Source organism: Thermobia domestica, chromosome 1, assembly GCF_964235325.1.
Source record: "Thermobia domestica chromosome 1, izTheDome1.hap1.1, whole genome shotgun sequence".
In the NCBI taxonomy this organism is placed as follows: Eukaryota; Metazoa; Arthropoda; class Insecta; order Zygentoma; family Lepismatidae; genus Thermobia; species Thermobia domestica.
Window position 1 is genome coordinate 60,353,223 of NC_137454.1, and position 21,736 is coordinate 60,374,958.

At 36.4% G+C, this 21,736-nt stretch overlaps 1 protein-coding gene across 4 annotated transcripts in view; it reads left to right on the forward strand.

Annotated features, from left to right (window-relative positions):
• The window catches only part of kis (chromodomain helicase DNA binding protein kismet), a 158,499-nt gene extending 142,150 nt beyond the window's left edge, over positions 1–16,349 (forward strand). For all 4 annotated transcript variants that reach the window (XM_081757548.1, XM_081757556.1, XM_081757560.1 and 1 more), the window contains 4 exons: positions 96–243; positions 2,948–3,460; positions 8,143–8,316; positions 13,377–16,349. In XM_081757548.1, coding sequence (XP_081613674.1) covers positions 96–243; positions 2,948–3,460; positions 8,143–8,316; positions 13,377–15,386 — 2,845 coding nt within the window. In that variant the 3' untranslated portion in view covers positions 15,387–16,349. The remainder of the gene's footprint in view (positions 1–95; positions 244–2,947; positions 3,461–8,142; positions 8,317–13,376) is intronic.
• The last annotated feature ends 5,387 nt before the right edge of the window (positions 16,350–21,736 follow it).

Genomic DNA, 21,736 nt, shown 5'->3' on the forward strand with positions numbered 1-21,736 from the left:
TCATATTAACATTTACTTTATTATGTTTAAGATTTAGTAAATCATGAATACTAAATGAATTGTGATTATTATTATTGTATTTTTTTATTTTGCAGTCTTAATAAATCTGAATCTCAGGAATCTCCGAAACTTAAGGAAAATCCAGTAACACAAGAAGCTCAAGCGCAAGATTTCTCACTTCCCTCAAAGAACAAACAAAAGAGTAAATTGGACGATATGTTAGATAAAATAATGAAGCGTAAGGTTAGTGCACATATCGTGATATCCTTGTATAGTTAAGCCACAATTTGAAATAACTTCGACAATAAACTAGAGTGCACTTATAGTTTTGGATTGGTTATTATTATATATTAATGTTATAATAAGAATTAACATTGAAGCAGTGGTAGCGAAATGGAGTAGGTTTTGGAATGCAAATAAAGTGAATAAAGCTTTCTTGAAACGTTGATGGATATATGAGGGAACACTTCTAAAGTTTTGAAATCGGGCAAACTGCGTATCTCCTCCTGAAGAGTAATTGCCTGCAGTAACAATACACTTAAGTGTTTTTCCTTACACATGTCAGAAGCTCAGAGCCACTCTTAATTGTCATTGTCGTGGAAATGTTGCATTGTTTGAGGATGAAAATGTCGTCTTTCAGATGCTTCTAAGGTTAGAAAACAAATCATGCATAGCTACATCAAGTAAGCATGTGGAATGATCAGTTATTTTTATTAACATGTAAAAACTGTCTTGCACGCCATAGAAAGTGTCATTATCGTGATGAAAGAGAGTAAATCTCAAATTTCCAAAAATGCTAGAACTTTCGATAAATATACTGTTTTGTACAAGTTAGCTGTTAACAATCTTCTGCCCACCTTGACTAATAGTTGCGACTAAGTGCTACGGAAGAATATAACATAAGTGACTTATCATTACTAATTTTTTCTCACTGCTGTTGGCCTGAGTGGTCTTCATAGATCCATACTCGAAAGTTAATGTAGATAAGTCTCATCATAATTAATTACCTTGACTTTCCAGAAATCTGAGAAGCGATAGATTCATTTTGGATTTTTGAATATCATATCTTCCGCAGCAGCCACATCAATTGACGTTATTACACGACCTAGTTTTTCTTTACGGGTTTTCCGAAAGGCGTGTTGAAATACGTGTACCCCCTTTAAACTACCGTATATACTGGAGTGTCAATCTTAAAATCTCCTTCAAAGCAACGTGCAAATCGGAGAAAATCATGGTTTGAAGTTCTTTTCGTGACAACTTCACTCCTGCGCTTCAGTTTACAATATCAGGTTGTCTAAAAGGTATTTAGCCTTTGGAGATTAAAATTGAGAATACATTCATTGTGAGTCGAAAATAACATTATGAAACCACATATACACCATTTTGTTCGATAACCTTCCCTTTTTTTTTTCAGCAATACTATAATCCAGTCGCTATAGAACTTCGGTGCTCTCTGATTAAAACATTGTGACATGTGGTTCTAGTAGGTCGATTTTTAAACTAATTCAGTACCATTCAAGCATATCTGCAAAGACTGAAATTAGTGATAGTCTTACAGTACCAGGTCTGGGCTATAACAGTTTATTAATTACAACCTTCCAGCCAAGTTACCTCAATTTCTGACAGGTCGTTAAAGATGGATGCATTTTGGCGTTAGCGCGATATGCGACACCCTTTCTTTTTACCAATTCCGACCGCCCCTTTTGAATTGCTAGGTGCACTTATGCTAATTATCAGCAGTGCAGGTACGAGTCTATCGTTATGCGCGGTGACAGAAGTTCGTGATGCGCAATGCTCTTCCAAACCCACCAAACGCACAGCATAATCTTTCTGGGGGTTAGTGTGGGCTTTGCGAGAGACCTGAGTTTCTCGCTTCATCCACGATTTTTCTGCACATTGTTATAAGTTATCCACTTTTCATCATTCGAGATCTACCGCTTCAGAAATCACCCGAGTTTGTTAACGTTTCAGTTGAAATTCTTAGATTAAAATTTGATCGAGTCAATATGTTTGAGTCAGATCATGGCACCCAAGCGTTAAACTTCATTTTATACCAGCGTATTCCAAATTGTTTCGCATTGTTTGGTTATGGATGTTTAAGTTATAACTGCTTACATGTCGGCCTTGCTCTAGCTTTGCCAGAATATCATCCAGTTTTGCTGCGATTGGTCATCTCTTGTGAGGAGCATTTTGGACATCGAAATTTGCAAAACAAAAGCGACTGAACCTCTTTTGGGTGTTGCTTTTGATAGCGTATCTTAACATTAATAGCAGAAATTTTTTCACAGGTCTGCGCAACGTTTGTGCCTTCATCGAAATAAAATTGTAAAATGTATCGCAGTTGTGTGGAAATTTTAAATCATTTCACGGTACAATGCCGTACGGCTGACAAAAAAAATATAGCATTTTTGCACATGTAGTAGCTTTAACTGGCAGCTGTCAAATGATGATAAAATTGACCTGTTGCGAAGATTTGGATCACTAACGCCATCTCGTACGCATAAGGCTAAATACTTTTTAAACGACCTGATAATTAATTGCTTGTGCACAAATATCAAGGTTACGATTTTTTTCTGTAGTTTCATAAGAAACTTAATCTGTAATGAGAAGAAAAGTTACTAGTTCGTTTTGCAAAATTTATGGAGTAACCACTTACATAATCCATTAGATTTCATCAAAGTTCTAATCGTATATAAATGAAAGAAAAAATCCACCGGTGGTGGCAGAAGTTTATTAATGTCAGTTTTACGATAGTTATTTAGTTTGAATAATTATTGAAAAGAAGTTTAGAAATAAACTCCTCGTTAAAAATTCTAAAATAAAGAATAAAACTGTAGAATGTGTTCCAAAAACTCAGTTTTTCTTGGATGAATTAAGAGATAAACATACGAAACAAAGCTTCTGTTGAAGTTATTTTATATACGAAATATTTTAAATTTCATTACAGATGGATGATCCTGCCTGTAAAGAGAAGAAGCGTAGAAAACTGGACGAGATTGTTTTAGGATTATCAGCGGCAAAGGAACAATCTCTCTTTGGCGATTCGAAGAAACACATTTCATCTGGAACATCCAATACTTCCATTACTATTACTACAACTGCTCCTCCTACATCAACTACTCCATCCAGACCGCCGTTCACCATCACTGTTTCGTCTGTATCCTCGCCAGGAACATCCAAGTTGCCTGATATTCCTACATCTAAAGATAGCTTTTCCATCCTCTCTCAGATGGAACAGAATATTTTGAAGAAAGCCCAATCATCATCAATACTACAGCAGCAGCATCAACAACAGCAGCAACAACAGCAACAGCAGCAGCACCAGCAACATCAACAACAACAACAACAACAGCAGCAGCAGCAGCAGTCTGCTCGTAAAAGTTACGAATCTCTCTTAGCAGACGTAAATAAAATTGCAGACTTTTCATCAAAGATTGGTTCTTTCTCGCATGAAGCAAAGGCAAGTTTTATCCAAATATTATTTTGTGTACTGTAAAATAAACAAACGCAAATTCAAAAATTACTTTGCCACCTTACTTAATCTCAATTGAGGAAATAACATATATATAATATACATTAATGTCAATCTTACAGATCGTGGCCAAATTATTAAAGATTTTACCATTAACTTTTGCAAACGTTTAAGATTTAGAAAGTGTTTGTCATAAAAAATAAATCTGTATGATCAGTCCGGGAATGTTTGGTACCGCTACCTTAAGAATATTTTCCAACCACTTCGTCCTGCTGTGGCAAAGACAAAACAACTGCTTGTTATGTAATGATTAGTTCTAATGTCAGTGAAAACAAACAGGAGATACCTTTAATTGTTTTCTAATCATCAGTTAATTAAGAAACGAACAAAATAACGCATTTTAAGTTACCTAATAATTTGTTCACTGTCTGTAAAGGTAATGCAAATGTCACCTCGCAAACTGTATCTTGTGTCCGGTGAGTGGTATTAGAAAATCAAGTGAGAATGTCACTTAAGGTGCAAACTTTGTTTTTCTTTAGGGGTTCATATTTATTATAAGTAAATAATGAATGATATCAGAAATAGGAGCTAAGCAGTTTCTTCTTTGTAGAATATGATATTAATTATGTTTAGATAACTTCTGGTGATAAGTGGAGTAATGGTCGAGAAAGCTCTCCAAATCAATGGTGATAGAGCTGAGAGTAGTTCAAGAGAGCAGTTTTGCTGACGTCTTTATTTTTATCGGAATTGTTAAATGTAAAATTATCTACCTTGCATAATACTAGGTTTGTATCCGAGTTTGCAAAAGTGAACTTAGCTATTTATAAACTTGAAAGATGCTCAGCTTGCTCTTCTATATCTTGATATATATATTCCTTTTAAATATTATAATGTCAAACATTTTCGTTGATAGTATCACCATTGTTAAGACAGGTGAGAAAAGACTTTTGGGTGGATAAGAATTATTAAGATTAGTTAAATATATCATAATAATTTAAAATATTAACTTCTGTGAGAGGATATTTTTTTTTAGATCATTCCCCCTTTATCGATATTGTGTTTTAAATCCGTAATATGTTCTTTCAATCTGGTATTTGCATTCCTTTTCGTTATACATATATAAGTGTCTTAATATGTACATGAGACTAAGGAAACTCATGTGAAATCAAGCTGATTAGTGAGTAAACTTTCGTAGTCTTAAGTTTTTGTTAAGTTCTTTGGGGTACTAGTGTATTAAAAGTATGCATCCTGAAAACTTTTATAATTTGGTTGAAACCAAATGAAATAAGGACATACCTATTCATTTTATAGTATGGACAAACACCGTGTGCGTGGGTTCCTCGGGGTTCTCCCGTTTCCTCCCACTTCCTTCATTTCACCATTTCATTCATTACTCATCATCACCGTCTCCTTTAGCCTAACCAGCATAATCGTGAGACGTAAAATTCCCAAAGATTTCTTTTCATTTTATAGTATAATTTGTTTTTAGTACCTGCAGTTTGTTGCGACATGAAGTAACCATTTTTCAAAGTGTCAGTCCTGTAATCATCTTTCTTTCCAATGTTTGATAAAATATTTTCGAATGTTTAGTGAGAAGTTGATTTGTTATTGTGTTGTAATCATTGAAACAAAGAATTTGTTCGACACATTTTGAAACCAAAATTTTTAAAACTCTGAAATTACTCAAAATATTACATTCTTCTGGACAAAACGATATATTGTGAATATGCACAGTTAGAACTTCCGTACAATAATTGGAACTCCATACATTTCAACATCAAAGTAGTAAAAGCAACTGAAATTATCAGTAATGCAAATTTGTTGGATCTTGCCATATATTCAAAACAATAAATAAATAAATAAAAATGAAAAAAATAAAAAAAAAAATGAAAAAGAATAAAAATAAATAAAATAAGTTCCACACCAAGGTTTACCGGAAAGATACAACAGGTATCCAGTCCATAATATAGGTTCGAAGCACTCACATAAAAGCGAACATTTAGAAGACTTTCTTGCATAGTCTAAATTCTTGGTACCAATGATTACAACATGACTGAAATCAACTTCTCATTAAACAATAGGAAGGTAAATAGTTACACAATTGACACTTTGAAAATACAATGGAGTCCCGGTAATCCGAACAGGTCCGGGAGGGAAATTTTTATATTTATTTATTTATTTATTGTGGCGAAAATACACAGTTTTAGGAAATTGATAACTAAAAGATGAAAATTGGTGCATGTTTTCGTAGAATAGCCGTTTCTTGAATAATAAGCCCTCTTAGGGAAGTTGCCCTCTCTCTCTCCTGGGTAAACTAAACGCAAAGTGCTTCATCAACTTTACCCTACAGGGATTGCTTGGCTGTGTGTGTGTTCTCAAGAGTCGGCCAGAAGTAACACAATATTGTTCAAGATTTGCACGGTTTTTTCTCCAGACACAAAATTGTAGCTTGCCAGTATTTTAACTCTGTGGCCAATTTAGTCACACTTTCACCGCTATCTAAACGCTTTAGAGCAGCGTTTCCCAACCTTTTTCAGCTTGCAGCATACTTGGGCGTAACTTGAATTCTCGCGGCACACTCATAGACAATAATAATAATTAGTAGTAGTAGTAATAGTAGTAGTAGTAGTAAATATAAAATACCATTTTTTTTCCTGTGATTACTGATCTCACAGAGAAGAAAGCTCGATCACTGGTTTTCCCCCGTGGTAAATCATTATGTTTATTTTTCGTTCTAATTTAAAAACAGAAAACAATTCAAATGAAATATAGGACTTAGGTTAATAAAAATACACTTTCTTTTTCGAAAATTGTATCCAACCTTTCACTTTAAAGGAAGATAACTAAATAACGAACGAACAAACAAATCTCTTCCACTTTTAAAATACAAATGTAGGTAACTTCTCTCCGGAAAGAAATCCAGAATGATGCTATGTCTTGCTGTAAGTGCTGGAGCTTTAAGCCTCGGTCATTCCTCACATCGACAAGTTCATAGTAAATTACTATTAGTAATGTGAAATACAAATATATATTTTTCCTTTGTCTAACAATTTGGTTGCTATAGAATTAATAATTTTGTTGCGATTTCCTCGCGGCACACCAGCGGCCAATTCGTGGCACACCGGTTGGGAAAGGCTGCTTTAGAGCGTCTAGCTTAAGAGTAAGGGTTGTATGTTTACGCTTACTCCCCATAACAATCGGCTCTTTCACTGTAATACGTAAATGCTCAAGACAGAGGAAACAATGTTTGCACTGACAAGTGAGACAACAGCTGACAAAACTGCTGACCGGTGCAGAGTGAACTACACAAAGATAATAATACCCTTAAGAGAAAGATTTGTAAGTAGTGAACGTATTGTACGTGGTTAAATAAAGACATCAAGTTTTTCCAACATTTTTAACATTTCTCCAGTTTAGTATATATACTGTGGTCAGAAAACGTGTTTTGCAATACTATACACTATGTATTACAGCACAATAGATCCGTTTACCTGCTTCAAACAGCGATTTTACTGTTACTCCGGCTAATCCGAACAGGGTTCGGTCCCAATTAGTTCGGATTAGTGAGACTTCATTGTAATGGCTATGTCAGGTCGAACCATCTGTCAAAATGCACAATATTAAAACAAAACGACGAAATCGTAAAATGGATAAAATATATCTTTATTTAATTCGATTTCAAACAAATTATAAAAAGTTTTGAGGGAGCATAATTTTAATACGAGATTATTACTTCCAAAGAACGTTCTGAAGAAACAAGTTTCTTCACTGCTCCGTTGTGCTCGCATATATCTATGAAGTCTCATGTACATGAGAAGACACTCACATAAGCATGACCAAAAGGAGTAGATGTATTAGATTAAAAGAACATATTAGGGATACAAAACACTTGGAAGATAAAAGCATATCGATAAGGTGAAAGTGATTTGAAAAAAAAAAAAAAAAAAAAACCTAGAGAAAGAAGCATACGAAACCGTTTTTATTTGAACGAAAGACTCAGAATTAAATTTCGAAATGAACATTCTGAACAGATCTTGGAATAATCTTGATATCTTTATCATCGTCATCATCAGCAGCAGCAGCTTAATGATTTAAGACAAGTTTTCTGTGAAACAGATAAAGTTTTTATTGATCAGTAAGTTCGTGTCATGTTCAACGAATTCCCATTTATCCTATGCGTATTAAAACTTACGTGAGCGGTCTTAAACAATATATAATAGGATAGGGCAAGATGAATACTTTGAGTTCATTGATAAGATTGCTCATCTACCGGATGCCTTACGTTGAACTGAGCTAGTGGGATAGGAAGTGTGTTACTGAAAAACGTCTATTTGACGTTATGAAAATTTCTTGATGTCGAAGTACTGGAAAATAATCATGTCTTTTAGATTTTCTTAGAGATGTATTTTTATAGCCATATTGTAATGTACGAGCTTTTGGTTCTCTAAATTAAGTGATAAACAATCGCAAAGTAAAGATATGACTGAACTTGAAACAAGTAGTGTCAGCTAGTTCGAAAAAAATTTGAAGATCCGTAATGTATCGTATTTTTGTAATTTGAAATGAATGTAATTGTTGTATTTAATATCAAAGAGTTCGTAGTGTATATTATCTTCAGTGAGTTATTTTAGATTATTGTGGTAGCTAACAGTTCATTTGATTATTCTCAGGTAAACAAATGGTTGTCTGAACAAACAGCAATGATGCAAGAGCAAGCACATATAGCTGACTATTTAAGTGGCACACGACGGCGGAGGCCCAGAGTTGAGCCTTCTTTGCTGGATTGGAAGAACCTGACTGGTGATGAGAATGTATCCGTAATTAACAGAATGACTGGCAAAAAGGTACAGTAATTTTTGATCTGTTACGAGAATGTGTAAAAGATAGATTTAGTGAATAAAATCTTGTACTGAGGTAAGAACTGCTACGTAGAATTTCCGAAACAATGGTGATAGAAATCCAGTGTGCTGAATACATGAACTCACTAAAAGGGAGCTGTCAGGGCAGCCGGAACCTTTGTTGCTGTAAAGGAAGAGAAATGAATGGTCATAATAACGGTCGTACTTTAGCACGTGGCATTAACTAATAGTTTTAGCTTTCGCATAATAAAAAGATTTGTTAACTTTAAGGTAAGCTAACTTTATTAAATGTGCGCCAGATATTTGGGCTGTAAGAAAAGGTTTGGAAAAGGTTATTAATTTATTTAATAGCGTTTTGTAGATATCTGACTTGCATTTCGTAGATTTTTATTTTCTTTATGGTATTCTGTTGAAGAAAGTAGGGAAGATTCTTAAGTTTAGTAGGTATCGCATAACGTAAAAACCTCTGAGGTAACTTTTTCTTTGAAGGCCAAAATTGAGAATACTTTTATTATTATTTGAAAATAACGTTATGAAACCACATATGCACTATTTTGTTCCATGATTTTCCGCTATTTTTTTTTTTTTTTTTCTTCAACTCCATTATCCGGTCGGTACAGAGTTTTTGTGGTTTCTAGTCAAAAAATGGACACGTGGCTTTCACAGGCCCCTTGTGATACTAACTTGATCTCCCGATACCATATAGGACTAGTTACGGCATCCCATAAAATTAATGCACACAGCTAATAAATAAATAGAATAGAATAGGCTGTCCTCACTATTTGTGGGAGAGTTAAGTGTAGTTAGTTTAATATTTCGATGAAAATCGTTAAAGGTGATGAAGATAGTAGGATGGGCTGTTTTCAAAGTTTTGGAAAAAAATTAGATAGTGAAGATCTTAGAACTGAAGTTACAAATCACATGAGCCCTGTTTTGTGAAATTGGCAGGTCAGTAGTTTCAACTATTATCGTCACTCTTATTTTGTAAAGTATAGTTATCCAACAATGTTTCGAAGATTTCTGTGATTATTTTTTTAAGTACGTAAATCCTTACTTGTACAAGACTATAGTTTGTTTTTCTCTGTCCCTAGTGTGTTGCATTGACCTTAGTTTAGTGTTTCCTCTTCGCTAGGATTATATGAAGCACTATGCAAATGTAATAAACACCAGAGTAAGTGTGGGTTAGATGCTAAATAATCGACCAGTGAAGTTTCCGAATCGATTGTCATTAAACAATAAAATTCCAAAATTATTCCTCAAGGAAATGTAAGTCATATAAATATCATTGTTGGGTAACTGCAATAATCACAATGAAAATTTCGAACATAATCGTTGGAAATGGTGAATACTAAATCATGCGTTTCATAAAAGTGCTCAGCTGACGAGTTTTTACAATCCGTTTTAAGAACTTTGTTCTTTTCTTCCTAAAAATCGGAGTATTCTTATGGCCATATGGTTAGCATACACAGCTTCAGCTCAGGGGACCTGGGTTGAATTTGCGGCCGGAACGGATGTAGTTCCAATTTTATGTTACACTATAAGCATACATCTCGTACATCGTTTGTGAGAAAGGAACAGATAACTCCAAATTAATCAAGATCTCCAAAATATTCAAACTCAACCTATCTTTATAATCATGGTTGACGATTTTCAATTGAAATATTAAAGAATTTGAATTTACTCGGGTACAGATTATACAGTAAAGTTATATTGCTCTATTTATTTATTTATTTATTTTTGGTACCGCAAGTGCATCTAATGAAGATATGTTTGAACTACAAAGACTCTTCAGTGAATAACTGGAAAAGTTGTATAAGAAGTCTAAAATAGACCATTATATGGTGATTTGTGGTAGTTTTATCTTAAAATTATTTATAGCTGGGGCTACCACGCATGTGTTGCGCATGGGACATTGGGAAACAGCAATATCTTTACTGCGTTGCACCATGCTGTCTTTAGATTTGTGCTGAATGAAGACGTAATACCGATGGAAATTTATAGCTCCATGACTAGTAAATACATTAACAACTTTATGAATCGAAAACAGGTTTACGAGTAGGCTAAGTTTAAGCAGAGTACAACCCGTGTAAAAGATGCTCTGCGTCCAAGTCTCTTTTACTGCAGTCATGGAAAGCAACATTGCTAACGTGGAAGACTTGATACGGATAAAACGGCATATCACAAGATCAGTCTACCATATCGTTCATGACGTACTGAGGCTCAGCGAGGTGGTTCCCAAATGTTCGATACTAGAAATGAATAGACGAACAGCACGCCGTGTCGACCCAATAACACCAAGGCTATAACTGTCATATTGGAGGATACATTCTTGGAATATTTGCTGGCAGTCTAGTCTAGTATTTCCATACGCACTTAGTTTCTGAATTTTAATGATTCACACTGTTGAATCGCCTGTAACGGTCTTGATAAGCATGTGCAGGCAAATGTTTGAGTACCCATCGAGATGCGTATTCCTATAGGAAATAAAACTACTTACGCACTATGCTGTAGACTAATCTATGTGAAGTGCCAGTTTCAGATGTGCGTTTAATCGATATATAAAAACTATATCGCCAGACATTACAGTATTCACTCCGTCGCAATTTCCATTCGACGGCCAGGTTTACATCACTACACTTCACACGACCTGTGGTGAATTTTACAACTTAATTTGCCTACTTGCTCGCCGCAGCAAGCAGTTTTCCCCATATATGGGTAGCTTTTCCGTGGCAAAAACAGAATTCGCTCATGCAGAAAACTACCCTGTGGTCCTCTTCGATTTTTCCATGGTACATAGTCGTTTGCACTTGCCCTGCTTTACCCTTAATTATCAGACATACTGTTTAAATCCTTAGTACAAAGTAGGATAATGCTGTTACCTGTTTTCCGAAGCAGTTTTGAACCTATTTATATGCTTCTTAATATACCAAATGATCTCTCTGAGTACAAACTTGAACAAATCTCGCTTAACTTTCAAGACACGTGAAAGTGCTGTCAGTGGAAATGGAAACTCACAAAGTTTCATTTTACATTTGTTTCATAACATCACATGTGTTGAATGTGACATCCCTTTGTCACGTGACACGCATCTAACTTGTAACCATTTCTTAACATAAATAGGTAATGTTGGACTTCCCACTAATCCATCAGAAAGTCCTTTATGGTGAAGGCGCAAGATATATATATATATATATATATATATATATATATATATATGGGGGGGGGGACAAAATCCCACAGAAAAGAATCGTAGGACATAAGGTCAAGCCTGCGTGAAAGTTCTCTACCAGCACGTCCAATTAATCTGTTTGATAGTCCCTTATTTAGTTCACGTCTGACATACGAATGGAAATGGAATTGTGATCCATCAAGTTGATGAGTGAATATGGGAGTGTATTGTTTCTGTGGAAGAAGCCATATCCGTAACATATGGGGGTACGAAGACCCCGTGATTATGTTCTCGCTGAAGAGAGGCCATTCACTTTTACATGGCTGATAGCGCAAAGAACATTCACCTTACCGGAGTCACGTTTAAGCTCCACATAGCTCCACATCTAGAATTTTCGAGAGTCCAGATTCTGACATTTTGTTCATGCGCTATGCCTGATAGGTGGCTACATCACTGAATGCCAACAGTCCTGTAAAACTTCCAGCTTTCTTTTCATTTTGCGTATCCTCGCAGAAAGACTGTCCTTTCTTTGCCGTCTGGATTCAGCCGCCACCGTAACGATTGCAAACGGTGAAGATGGAACCGCAAATGTTCATGCAGAATCTTCCACGTAGTTAATTGCGGGATGTCTAATTCTCAGTTGGCTGCAGTAGTTGTTTTCTGTAGACTTCGTACGAAACTCTCTCACGTTCCATAGTTCCCTCGCTTACTAATGGGCGGCCGATTAAATTCCATTTGCAGATGCAACCATTTGCATTAAATTCAGAATATCACTAACAGATACTGTGTCCACTGGGTACATCTTCAATTGTACAGTAATAACAGACTGGCAGACTTAAAACTCTAAAAGACCTTTCCATCTTTTTTGACAGCCATTTTCTCTCCTATCATCCTAGCGGTAAAAACTGTAACTACGCTACAGCTATACCAGCTGGCGATTTTGTTTCCGCGTCCATTGATACCACTTGCACGTGTCTGTGTTGTTAAGCAAGATTGCAATCGAAGATTAACACTTCATGAATTTGGAATTACACTTCATGTACTTGGTAAATATACTGAAGTGTAGTAGAAGAATACAGAATATGTGCAATTTTGCATTATTAATTGAAGCTACATTTATTTAACAACTTTGTAGCATGTGACTTTCTAAGCACTCATAAGTATTGTCGAGCATATATTTTCTGTTTATGGTGATAAGTGTTAACGGTTAAGGCTACTAAATGAGAGTGTACTTGTATAAGTGTGTGTGTGTGTCATACGTGGTTAGAACAAGAGTGCATCATAAGCATCATAAAACATATATATATATACACGACAGTCGGGAACAAAGGTACTGAAGATATTAGATAAATGAATTTCGAAGTCATATTGAGAGTGTAGAAAAGATCTAAGAAACGAAAGAGAATGCTAGACAAGGAAGTTGTTTTATTTATTTATTTATTTTTAATATCAAATCTTCTAAGCTAAGTGCTTGTATTTGGTTTTGTTAGTGTTTTGTTCAGACTAGAATATAAGTACCTTGCGTAATATTATGATTTCTTTTCTTTCGCTCCGTTGACCAGCTGTTTTGAGTTTCGGAGGCTGAGGGTCTTAATGTTTTCAGTGTATTTTTCCTTTATTATTATGTACCCTGTGTTTTGATTTATTGACAAACTGAGGGCGGTAAACGTAAAGACCAACTACAGTCTGAACGTAGCATAAACTGTCATGTATCTTTTGTTTTCCATATTCCTATACTGACATTCATGTTTGTATTTTTAGCTAATGGAATGTAGCATAAACTGTTATATATTTTCTTTTTTCCATATGCTTATACTGAGATTCATGTTTATATTATTAGTTTCTGTATAATAGAATTTTAACATTGTATTTACAGATAACTGGACCAAAGGCACCACAATTGAAACAGCTAGCACAGTGGTTGGTTGAAAATCCCATGTTTGATGTCGATCCGAAATGGGGTGAACTAGTGAAGGAACGAGGGAATCTTCCTCATGAATTGCAGAAGCGGATACCAAATGAAAGAAAGAAGGGACCTGGACGACCACCTATTTTGGCGAGTCCACCAAATCCTGTTGTTAGTCAAGCTGGTCTTCCGACATCATTAGCTTCGAGCCTTCCGTTTACGTCAGGACTCGGTCCTTTAGCAGCAACTGCAGGCTTGGGTGGGTTATCTGGCCTAAATCCTAACCTCCTCACAGGGTTAGGAGCGCTAGGAGGTTTAGACCCCAAAAACCCACTACTGCTTCCTTTCGGTGGAATGCCTAATTTAGGAGCTTTGAGTGGAATGAGTGGTTTAGGGAATGTAGGAAATCTTGGCAACATGTCTAATTTGAATTTAACGAACTCATTGTTTAGCAACTTGGCAGGATTAGGATTTCCGTCAATGAATCTTGATAGTGAAATGAACAGTAGTCCAAATACAATGAAAAATAAATCTAGGAAAGTGGATGAACGGATTAATAAACCCCCCGTCTCTTCGTCAGCATCACAACCGTCGTCGTCGTCAAGTATACCAACAACGTGTGCTTTCCCCTTTCTCTTCCCTAATCCAAGCCTATTGTATACTCCTTTGGGTCTTGGAGGTTTGAATCCATTTTCCTTGCAACCTGGACTCTCATCCGCGTACGATAGCCTAGCCCAGTGTGGACTTCTGAATGGTTTAAACCCTGGTAGAACAGACAGTGCGAGTAGAAACACATCAACACCTAAGCCACAAACTCGTACTAGCGTTCCATCAGCAACACCACCTGCGCCTTCAGTCAATCATAGACATAAGGTAAAAGACACCGGTGATAAAATGCAGTCACCACAGTTACAAGCACCCCAGGAGCCTCCGCAAAAGACTTCAAAACCTTCAACGGAAAGTTGCAAGGATGAACCCACAAAGACTGAGGAAGAGGTCCCTGCTGCTTGCCCATCGATAAGTATACCAAAGGAATCGGAGAAGAAGAAGATAGAGCCAGAGGTGAAGAAGAAAGAGAAGCAGCCAACGCCAACTCCAGAGGAGAAACTGACGCAAAAAGTGGAATCGGAGTCCTCAGCTCCGGTCCTAGTACCTGCTGCTACTGTTGCTACTAGTAGTACTCTCTCTCCTGCTACTAGTAGTAAAGCCACTCCTACTACTAGTAGTAAAGCCTCTCCTGCTACTAGTAGTAAACCCTCTCCTACTACTAGTAGTAAACCCTCTCCTCCTACTAGTAGTAAACCCTCTCCTACTACCAGTAGTAAACCCTCTCCTACTACCAGTAGTAAACCCTCTCCTACTACCAGTAGTAAACCCTCTTCCGCTACTAGTAGTAAACCTTCTTCTGCTATTAGTAGTAAACCTTCTTCTGCTATTAGTAGTAAACCTTCTTCTGCTATTAGTAGTAAACCCTCTTCTGCTATTAGTAGTAAACCCACTCCTACTAGTAGTAGTCCCTCTGCTGCTACTTGTGAAACTGAAGAAGCTGTTGCTCTGGTGAAAAAGGACAGTGTGACTGAAAAGAAACCAGAGCCTTCTGCGGTGAAGCCGAAAGAAAGTTTGAGCGTTAGCAAAGTGGAAACTGAGAAAGTGGATGATACCGTTGTGGCTGAGACAACTTCTAATAAACGTTGTGCTTCGAAAGTGGTAAAGGAACCATGCAGTAGAAGAACGCGAAGTAGCAAGAGACCTCGTTTAGAAAATAAACTAACTAAATTGGAAGAAACTGTTAGCAAACTAAAAGAAAATGTTTTTGAACGAAAGTTTTTGAGGAGTCATGGTTCTGTACCGGACATAACCAAGACTGCTGATAGTTGTGACAGTGAAAAATCAAACACCAAAGATAAAGGAGAGACAGGTGACGAAGCCAGTGAAACTGCTGCACCTGAGGAAGAGAAGAGTGAGAATAGTGAGGCGTAGCATTAAGTGTCTCTCTGTGTCATCCTTGGTTTGTATTGTGCATTCTGTGATAGCCTTTCCATGCAGGTACTGGTCATACTTTGAACTAAAAGTTTTTAAATTAGTAAATTAGGTGGTGCATAATTTGTATTCACGAAAATGTTATTTTCCATTGCTTCTGAGATTTTTCAGCTGAACACGTGACAAGTGTGTTTTGCTTTAATTTCACCTCTTTATTCTTTTCTTTATCTTCCCCTGATCTGTCAACGTGAACCATTTTATATATATATAAATATATACATAAAATATATATATATATATAATGTTCTGTAAAAATAGTTCTTGGATTACATGAACCGAAAGGAAAGTCAATACATGTTTGTGTACATAACGAACTACTGTGAGAGCTAGTGCTATTTGAAAATTTTTGTAAAGGTTGTAAAGGGTATAAATCAGTGGCGTTTTATTTAACCTTTAATCGTAGTGAACAGTAATGTTGAACTAATGTATGCAACTATTTATATCACATTTCTGTTCCCTCCCTCCCCCAATAAAAGAACCAAGTGGTTATAACTTAGTTTGTTATTACTATTTATTTTTATTATTTGCATTTACATAATCACAACATTGCTCAAACATGATACGCCCATGTGATGAGTGTTTCCCATCTGAGCATAAGAATAATTCTGTCTGGTGTACAAGATGAAAATGACGATAACTTCATTTCACATATAAACATTATAAATATAATATATAAATGATATGATAAATATACGCCTTGTCTCATGCAACAAAGTGAACTGTTTCATCACACACATATATATATATATACGAACCAATATGGTTTTCTTCCACTTGGTTTGTTGCTAGTGTTTTGTACAAAGGGAAAAATAAGCGAAAAAGCTTCACGTGTAATTCGGTGTTAAATAATACCACCAGAGGTGAGTAAATGTCGAAATAAATACTCTTACAGTATTAGAACAACATGAGTATAGTTTATTTTGTCTATATTTCAAGTCAGTAGACTATTCACTGGTCTTAACCTATTTTTTGTTCGCCTTTATCCCAAAGCAAACTATCATTATTATAATTATAAAACTAATGTTGTGCTTGTTGATATAAAATAACACTAATTTTTCTTACATATTCTTAGCTTATATACTGATTCTTCTGTGATTGCAGTTAACATGCGCACAGCATTAACAATGGAATTTCTTTTACATTTTTTCATAGTTTGGCAAATTTGTAAATTTCCTGCTATATAAATAACGTTTTGAATAGAAAATCGATTTCAGTGTAGAAATTGAGAAGCATCTCTGTCCATAGCTTTCAACATCCAAACGTTCCAATTTTCGAAATGTAATATAATAATAATAGTTTAGTGATTTGCGCTTATGATATTTTGGCTATTAATACACAATAAGAATTTAGCGGTTTACTCTCATGTCATTTTGAATAAAGGAGACAAATGATTAAAGAAATTGTGAAATAGGAATGAGGGAGGAAACGAGAGAATCTGGAAAACCGCAATACGATGTTGTCCAACACAAATTCATGACCTGGGATTGAACAAGGTACCCGTCGTATCAGAGATAAGTTTAATGAAGCATGAGCTTCGTTTAAAATTTGTATGTTGAAAGAGAAAAGGCAGTATAGGTAAATGCTTCTAAGCGCTACACTTTTCAGTGCAAATAATGGTTACTAAGGCATATATATATTTAAAAAAAAAAAAAAAAAAAAAAAAAAAAATGGAATACTTGAAGCCAGTGGCGGCTTGTGCTTTGAATTTTAGGTGGTGCACAATGAACTCCTTTTTCATTATTATTATTATTATATTAATAATAATAGTTAGTATAAATAATAATAGCGATTTCTTCATGGCATGCTTTAAGCATGCAATGAAGAATCTCATTTTGTATGATTTTTGACGTACTCTTGAAAATTGTTGCGCTTTCTAAATATGACTTGATTGCACTGTCAAGTTCTGCACTGAAATTAATTAATGTATGAAATATTCCTCGATTTGAAGAAGAGTCGGTTTTCCATCATGTCCTCAAAGGTGCCACGAAACCAAATGCAATTGATGATTATATTGAGCACGTACTTGTTTTGTCACTTTTTGATTGTGATTCTCAATGGACCGCCTATAACCAGCATCTAGTTGAGCAACAATATTCACATTTCCCAACACAGAGAGATTAGAACATGTCTTATATGAGCTGACGAATTTTCATGTTTATTTATTTATTTTGTTGTGCAGATGCTGGATATCCGCACTTTTTTTTTATACTCCATGCATCTTTCCCCGCCCCGAACAACAAACAGGGAAAACAAAACAAAGCATTTTTAATTTCACATTCACATAACCACTTACGCTGTTCGTACAAGTTGAGATTAAACTTGTAAATGTTCGTTTCTGACTTCTAATTACTTGCATTATATTAAGAGTCGGAATCGGTCTTCCGATGTCTTTCACAAATAATCTCGAATTTAGGCAAGGCGCAATGTTCTCTCTCGCTCTCTCGCTCTCTCTCTCTCTCTGTAGCGACTTAGTTACGATACGCAACATTGTCACAAAGAAATAGAATATTCCCCTTCAGGCGAGAACCTTGTCAACCAATACTGCAGGGGGAGGGACGGTGGAGAAGTTCCAGTTCCAAAGCGTTATGTTTTGGAAAATCTGTTTTTGTTGTTTGGTACACTTGTTTGCAATAGATCTGCAAGCATATGGATCCTTATGAGGTAGTAAACGACGTGACAGCCCCCCCCCCCCCTTACTGCGCAACTCTCGCAGTGACCCAGAAGGTGTTAAGCTGGGGAGTTTGGAAAACTCAAGCAGAAAGCAAGTAGTCAGCCCGGTTTCAAACGCACTTGTTTAAGAAAAGATGAAGACAATAAAACGAAAAGTGATTTAGCACAAATAAAAATTGAAAATATTGGAAGTTTGTACAAACATGCAAACATTAAGAGAAACCGCCACTGCTTGAAGCATTATGTTCTTAGCGATACCGTAAGTTCTGTTAAAAAAGTCAATAATGAAGTACGAGAACAGTTGCAAAACTAACTCAATATTTGGATGTGAGAGATGGACATGTATTGCCAAGATAGAGCAGCAATCACTCGAAGTGGCCACCTGTGTCTGCATACAGGGTGCCCCAAAAGTAATGGTAAAAATTGAAACACCAGATTCCTGGCACAAAAACAAGAAAAGATGTTTATATGACATAGTCCGGAAATGGGTAGGGGCGGAGCTAGACAGCTTTGAATGCGGGGGGAAAGGAACTTGACACCTGCCAGCGGAATAATGATAGGAGCTAGGAAAGGGTTCAGAAAGACAAACATTATATCGGCTTGACATGTTAAACGCATGTTACATAAATGCACCAGAGATTCTTCATACGTTATTTAGGGATTCGCCGAATGTCTGTGCGGCAGGAGTAATGAAAAGGTGCAGAGATAGAAACCATATAGAAGAAAGTTGTTATCCATGGCACGATTACACGCACATTTGTAATCAAAGCAAAGACCACTTAGCATGATTGAAAAAATCTCAAGGGGTAATGGAAAGTGGTATACCAGATAGAAACTTGCAGGGAGAGGGTAGAAATAAGAGTAAATGTAACTGGTCGTGTTATCTGGGGCCTAATAAAGTAACCGGCAGAATCTACAACGACGCACTGTATTTGCAACGTAGTATCTTACACAGAATAGCACTACAAACTACTAGGTCATACATGCTAACCACAAACGCACCTAGAGATGTTCAAAGTTTTGTCCTCCCACATCTATACAAACGTGCTAATCGTAAGTTTCGAATGCGTTTCATCACTCGCGGTATGTTGCGTAACTGTTCACACGCATCTTCAATGTGGTTTTTGCAAATCATTGAGTTCCATTCCCTAAGTGTGAAGTTCTTTCCTACCTATCCACTGACACATTCGAAGCTGTCTAGCTCCGCCTCTGTCCACTTCCGCACCATATGTCATTAACTTTTTTCTTGTTTTGGTGCCAGGAATATGTGGTTTCATTTTTTACCATTACTTTTGGGACACCCTGTATAAACATTAGGTCTCTGAGGCCAATCATCATTCGCAGCACCCACGACGTGTATCGGAAAATCTGCCACTGCCTTCAGAAAATCATGCATGAGATTGTTTTGGGTTTCGTCTTCTTGCAGACCATGAATATACAGTGAAACCTCTACTAATGGACACCTCTCATAAAGGACATATTTTGTAATCCCCAAAGACTGTAATAGGAAAAACCATGTTGACAAACTTCTCTAAAGCGGACACACACTAGTACGGACATAGACAGTCTTTTGTCTCTCTTATAGGTATTATTTACCTCCATATTACGAACACTTTCTCTAGAAACAAGTTGAAAAATACGGAAAAGGTACATTTTCAATAATGCATACATGTATCACCAAGGAAGCATTGTAATAACATTTTTCCTCGTCAACTGATTGTTCAGAAACTCAGGTGAAGCGTCTTTGTTTAACAACACCCTTGTATCCTTTGCTTGCATTCCACTCCCATCCAACCTGTTTTAGAATCAAAAGTGATTGACAGTTGCCTGCCATTTGGGATGACACGTCATTCTACTGTTCCGCTGGAATCAAGCAGAAGACATGTTTGGTATTTTTTGTCCGCGTATACGCATATTGTCTTAGTGCCTCTATTTGTAGAACGAAATCTTTCTAAATCATTCTGCATCGAATAAGCAATAAGGCGTAAGTTGTTAAGAGCTTTCGAAATGCCACGAGAAGCACTAACGTTAAAATCGAATTGATTGAATTTTTGAAGAATACTGAGGTGTGCGAAGGATAGCTGAAAATTTTTGTATCGGTGAAACAAGCACCTGAGTTAATGTAAAACTAAGACAAGTTAATAAAGTTGTGGTGTGAAAATGACAATGAAAATAGTCTCTCATTGCTTTGAACAAAGTTGGTATGCAAATGAGTGGTTTTGTAGAGGGCGGAATTTAAAAAATTCCTGTGTTAGGGTCGATGCTAAAAGCTAAGAATTTGGAGGTAGCAACAGAAATGGATGTTTCAGATTTCAAGGTCTCGAACGAGTGGTTAGAGAAGTTTCGGGTTAGACACAAAATTTCTTTCAAAGTGATTTGTGAAGAATCCGCAGATGTCGACATGTCCACAGTAATAGAATGATTTGATAAATTACCTTCAATCGTTACATATCACCTTGTTTACTAATTTACGCAAGAAAATATCGAAACCTCTCTATAGCGGACATTTTTTGATTTCCCACGGCTGTCCGCTTTAGAGGTTTCACTGTATTTTGATTCTACGGACCACAATTTGCGGTCTGATGTATGGAGATTCAGGTTGCTGGAGGACCAGTCAGTTGGTAAAATGAAGTCAGTCACATTCTCCTTGAACCCACTTGTTCTTGCTGAGTCCTGCTGGAAGCTCCAGGTTTATAATTGAACATTGTGGTGGTCAGAGTTTCACTACTGTCTCGTGGTGCACTTTGGCGGACATTTTAACATTATTTTCGTAGAAATGATGCTCAGTTGTGCTAGTGTGCGGAAACCCCACCAAACCATCACTGAAGCGGGATGCTGACTTCTCAGGATCCTTATCGTTTTCGTACAGGTGTCATTGGGTATGGATATGCTGATTACTGCGGATGATAAAAGAAACCACCGTAATAACCAAGCTCGGGAAACGAACTTGTAATACATTCAACACCCGTGCATTGACAGCTTCGTTAATGTCAACTTGAATGCATACAAAGCTATCCATACGCAAATGCTATTTTCCTGCAATATATGATGCCATTCAAACTAAACGGAGTTTTGTTCCAACCTTACCACAACCACAGTAAAAGACTACATTAAAAGTTACGAATTATGCAATTATACATAAAACTTACTACGATGAATTATTACGCACGTAACATGCACAGAGGAGAAATCTTGAATTCAACATATATGATCCAATTTATCATATTATTGATATTCTTAACCTTCTACCATACTACAAAGGTCGAAAAGAGGAAGAAGAATTGAAACCAAAATTCTGTAACAGAAAATTTAACCACGACACATGATGCACGTCTTAAACGACCATCTTCCCGAATACAGAATCGCTCTTCTCGCGAAGCTCCGCCTACGAGTCTAGAACCCAGGCGTAAAATTTTCATACATCTCACAACATACGATTTTTTATTCATTTCGTCTGTACATTAGGGTGGGCCGAAAACGGCCTTTTTATTATTATTATTATTATTATTATTTAAAAAATTGAGTACCGTGCATAAGTTGTATAATATTATGTTTCCTCACCAAAGTAGAGCCGGATAAAAAGATATTTAACCGGGCCCCAGGGCCCGAAGGAACGGTAA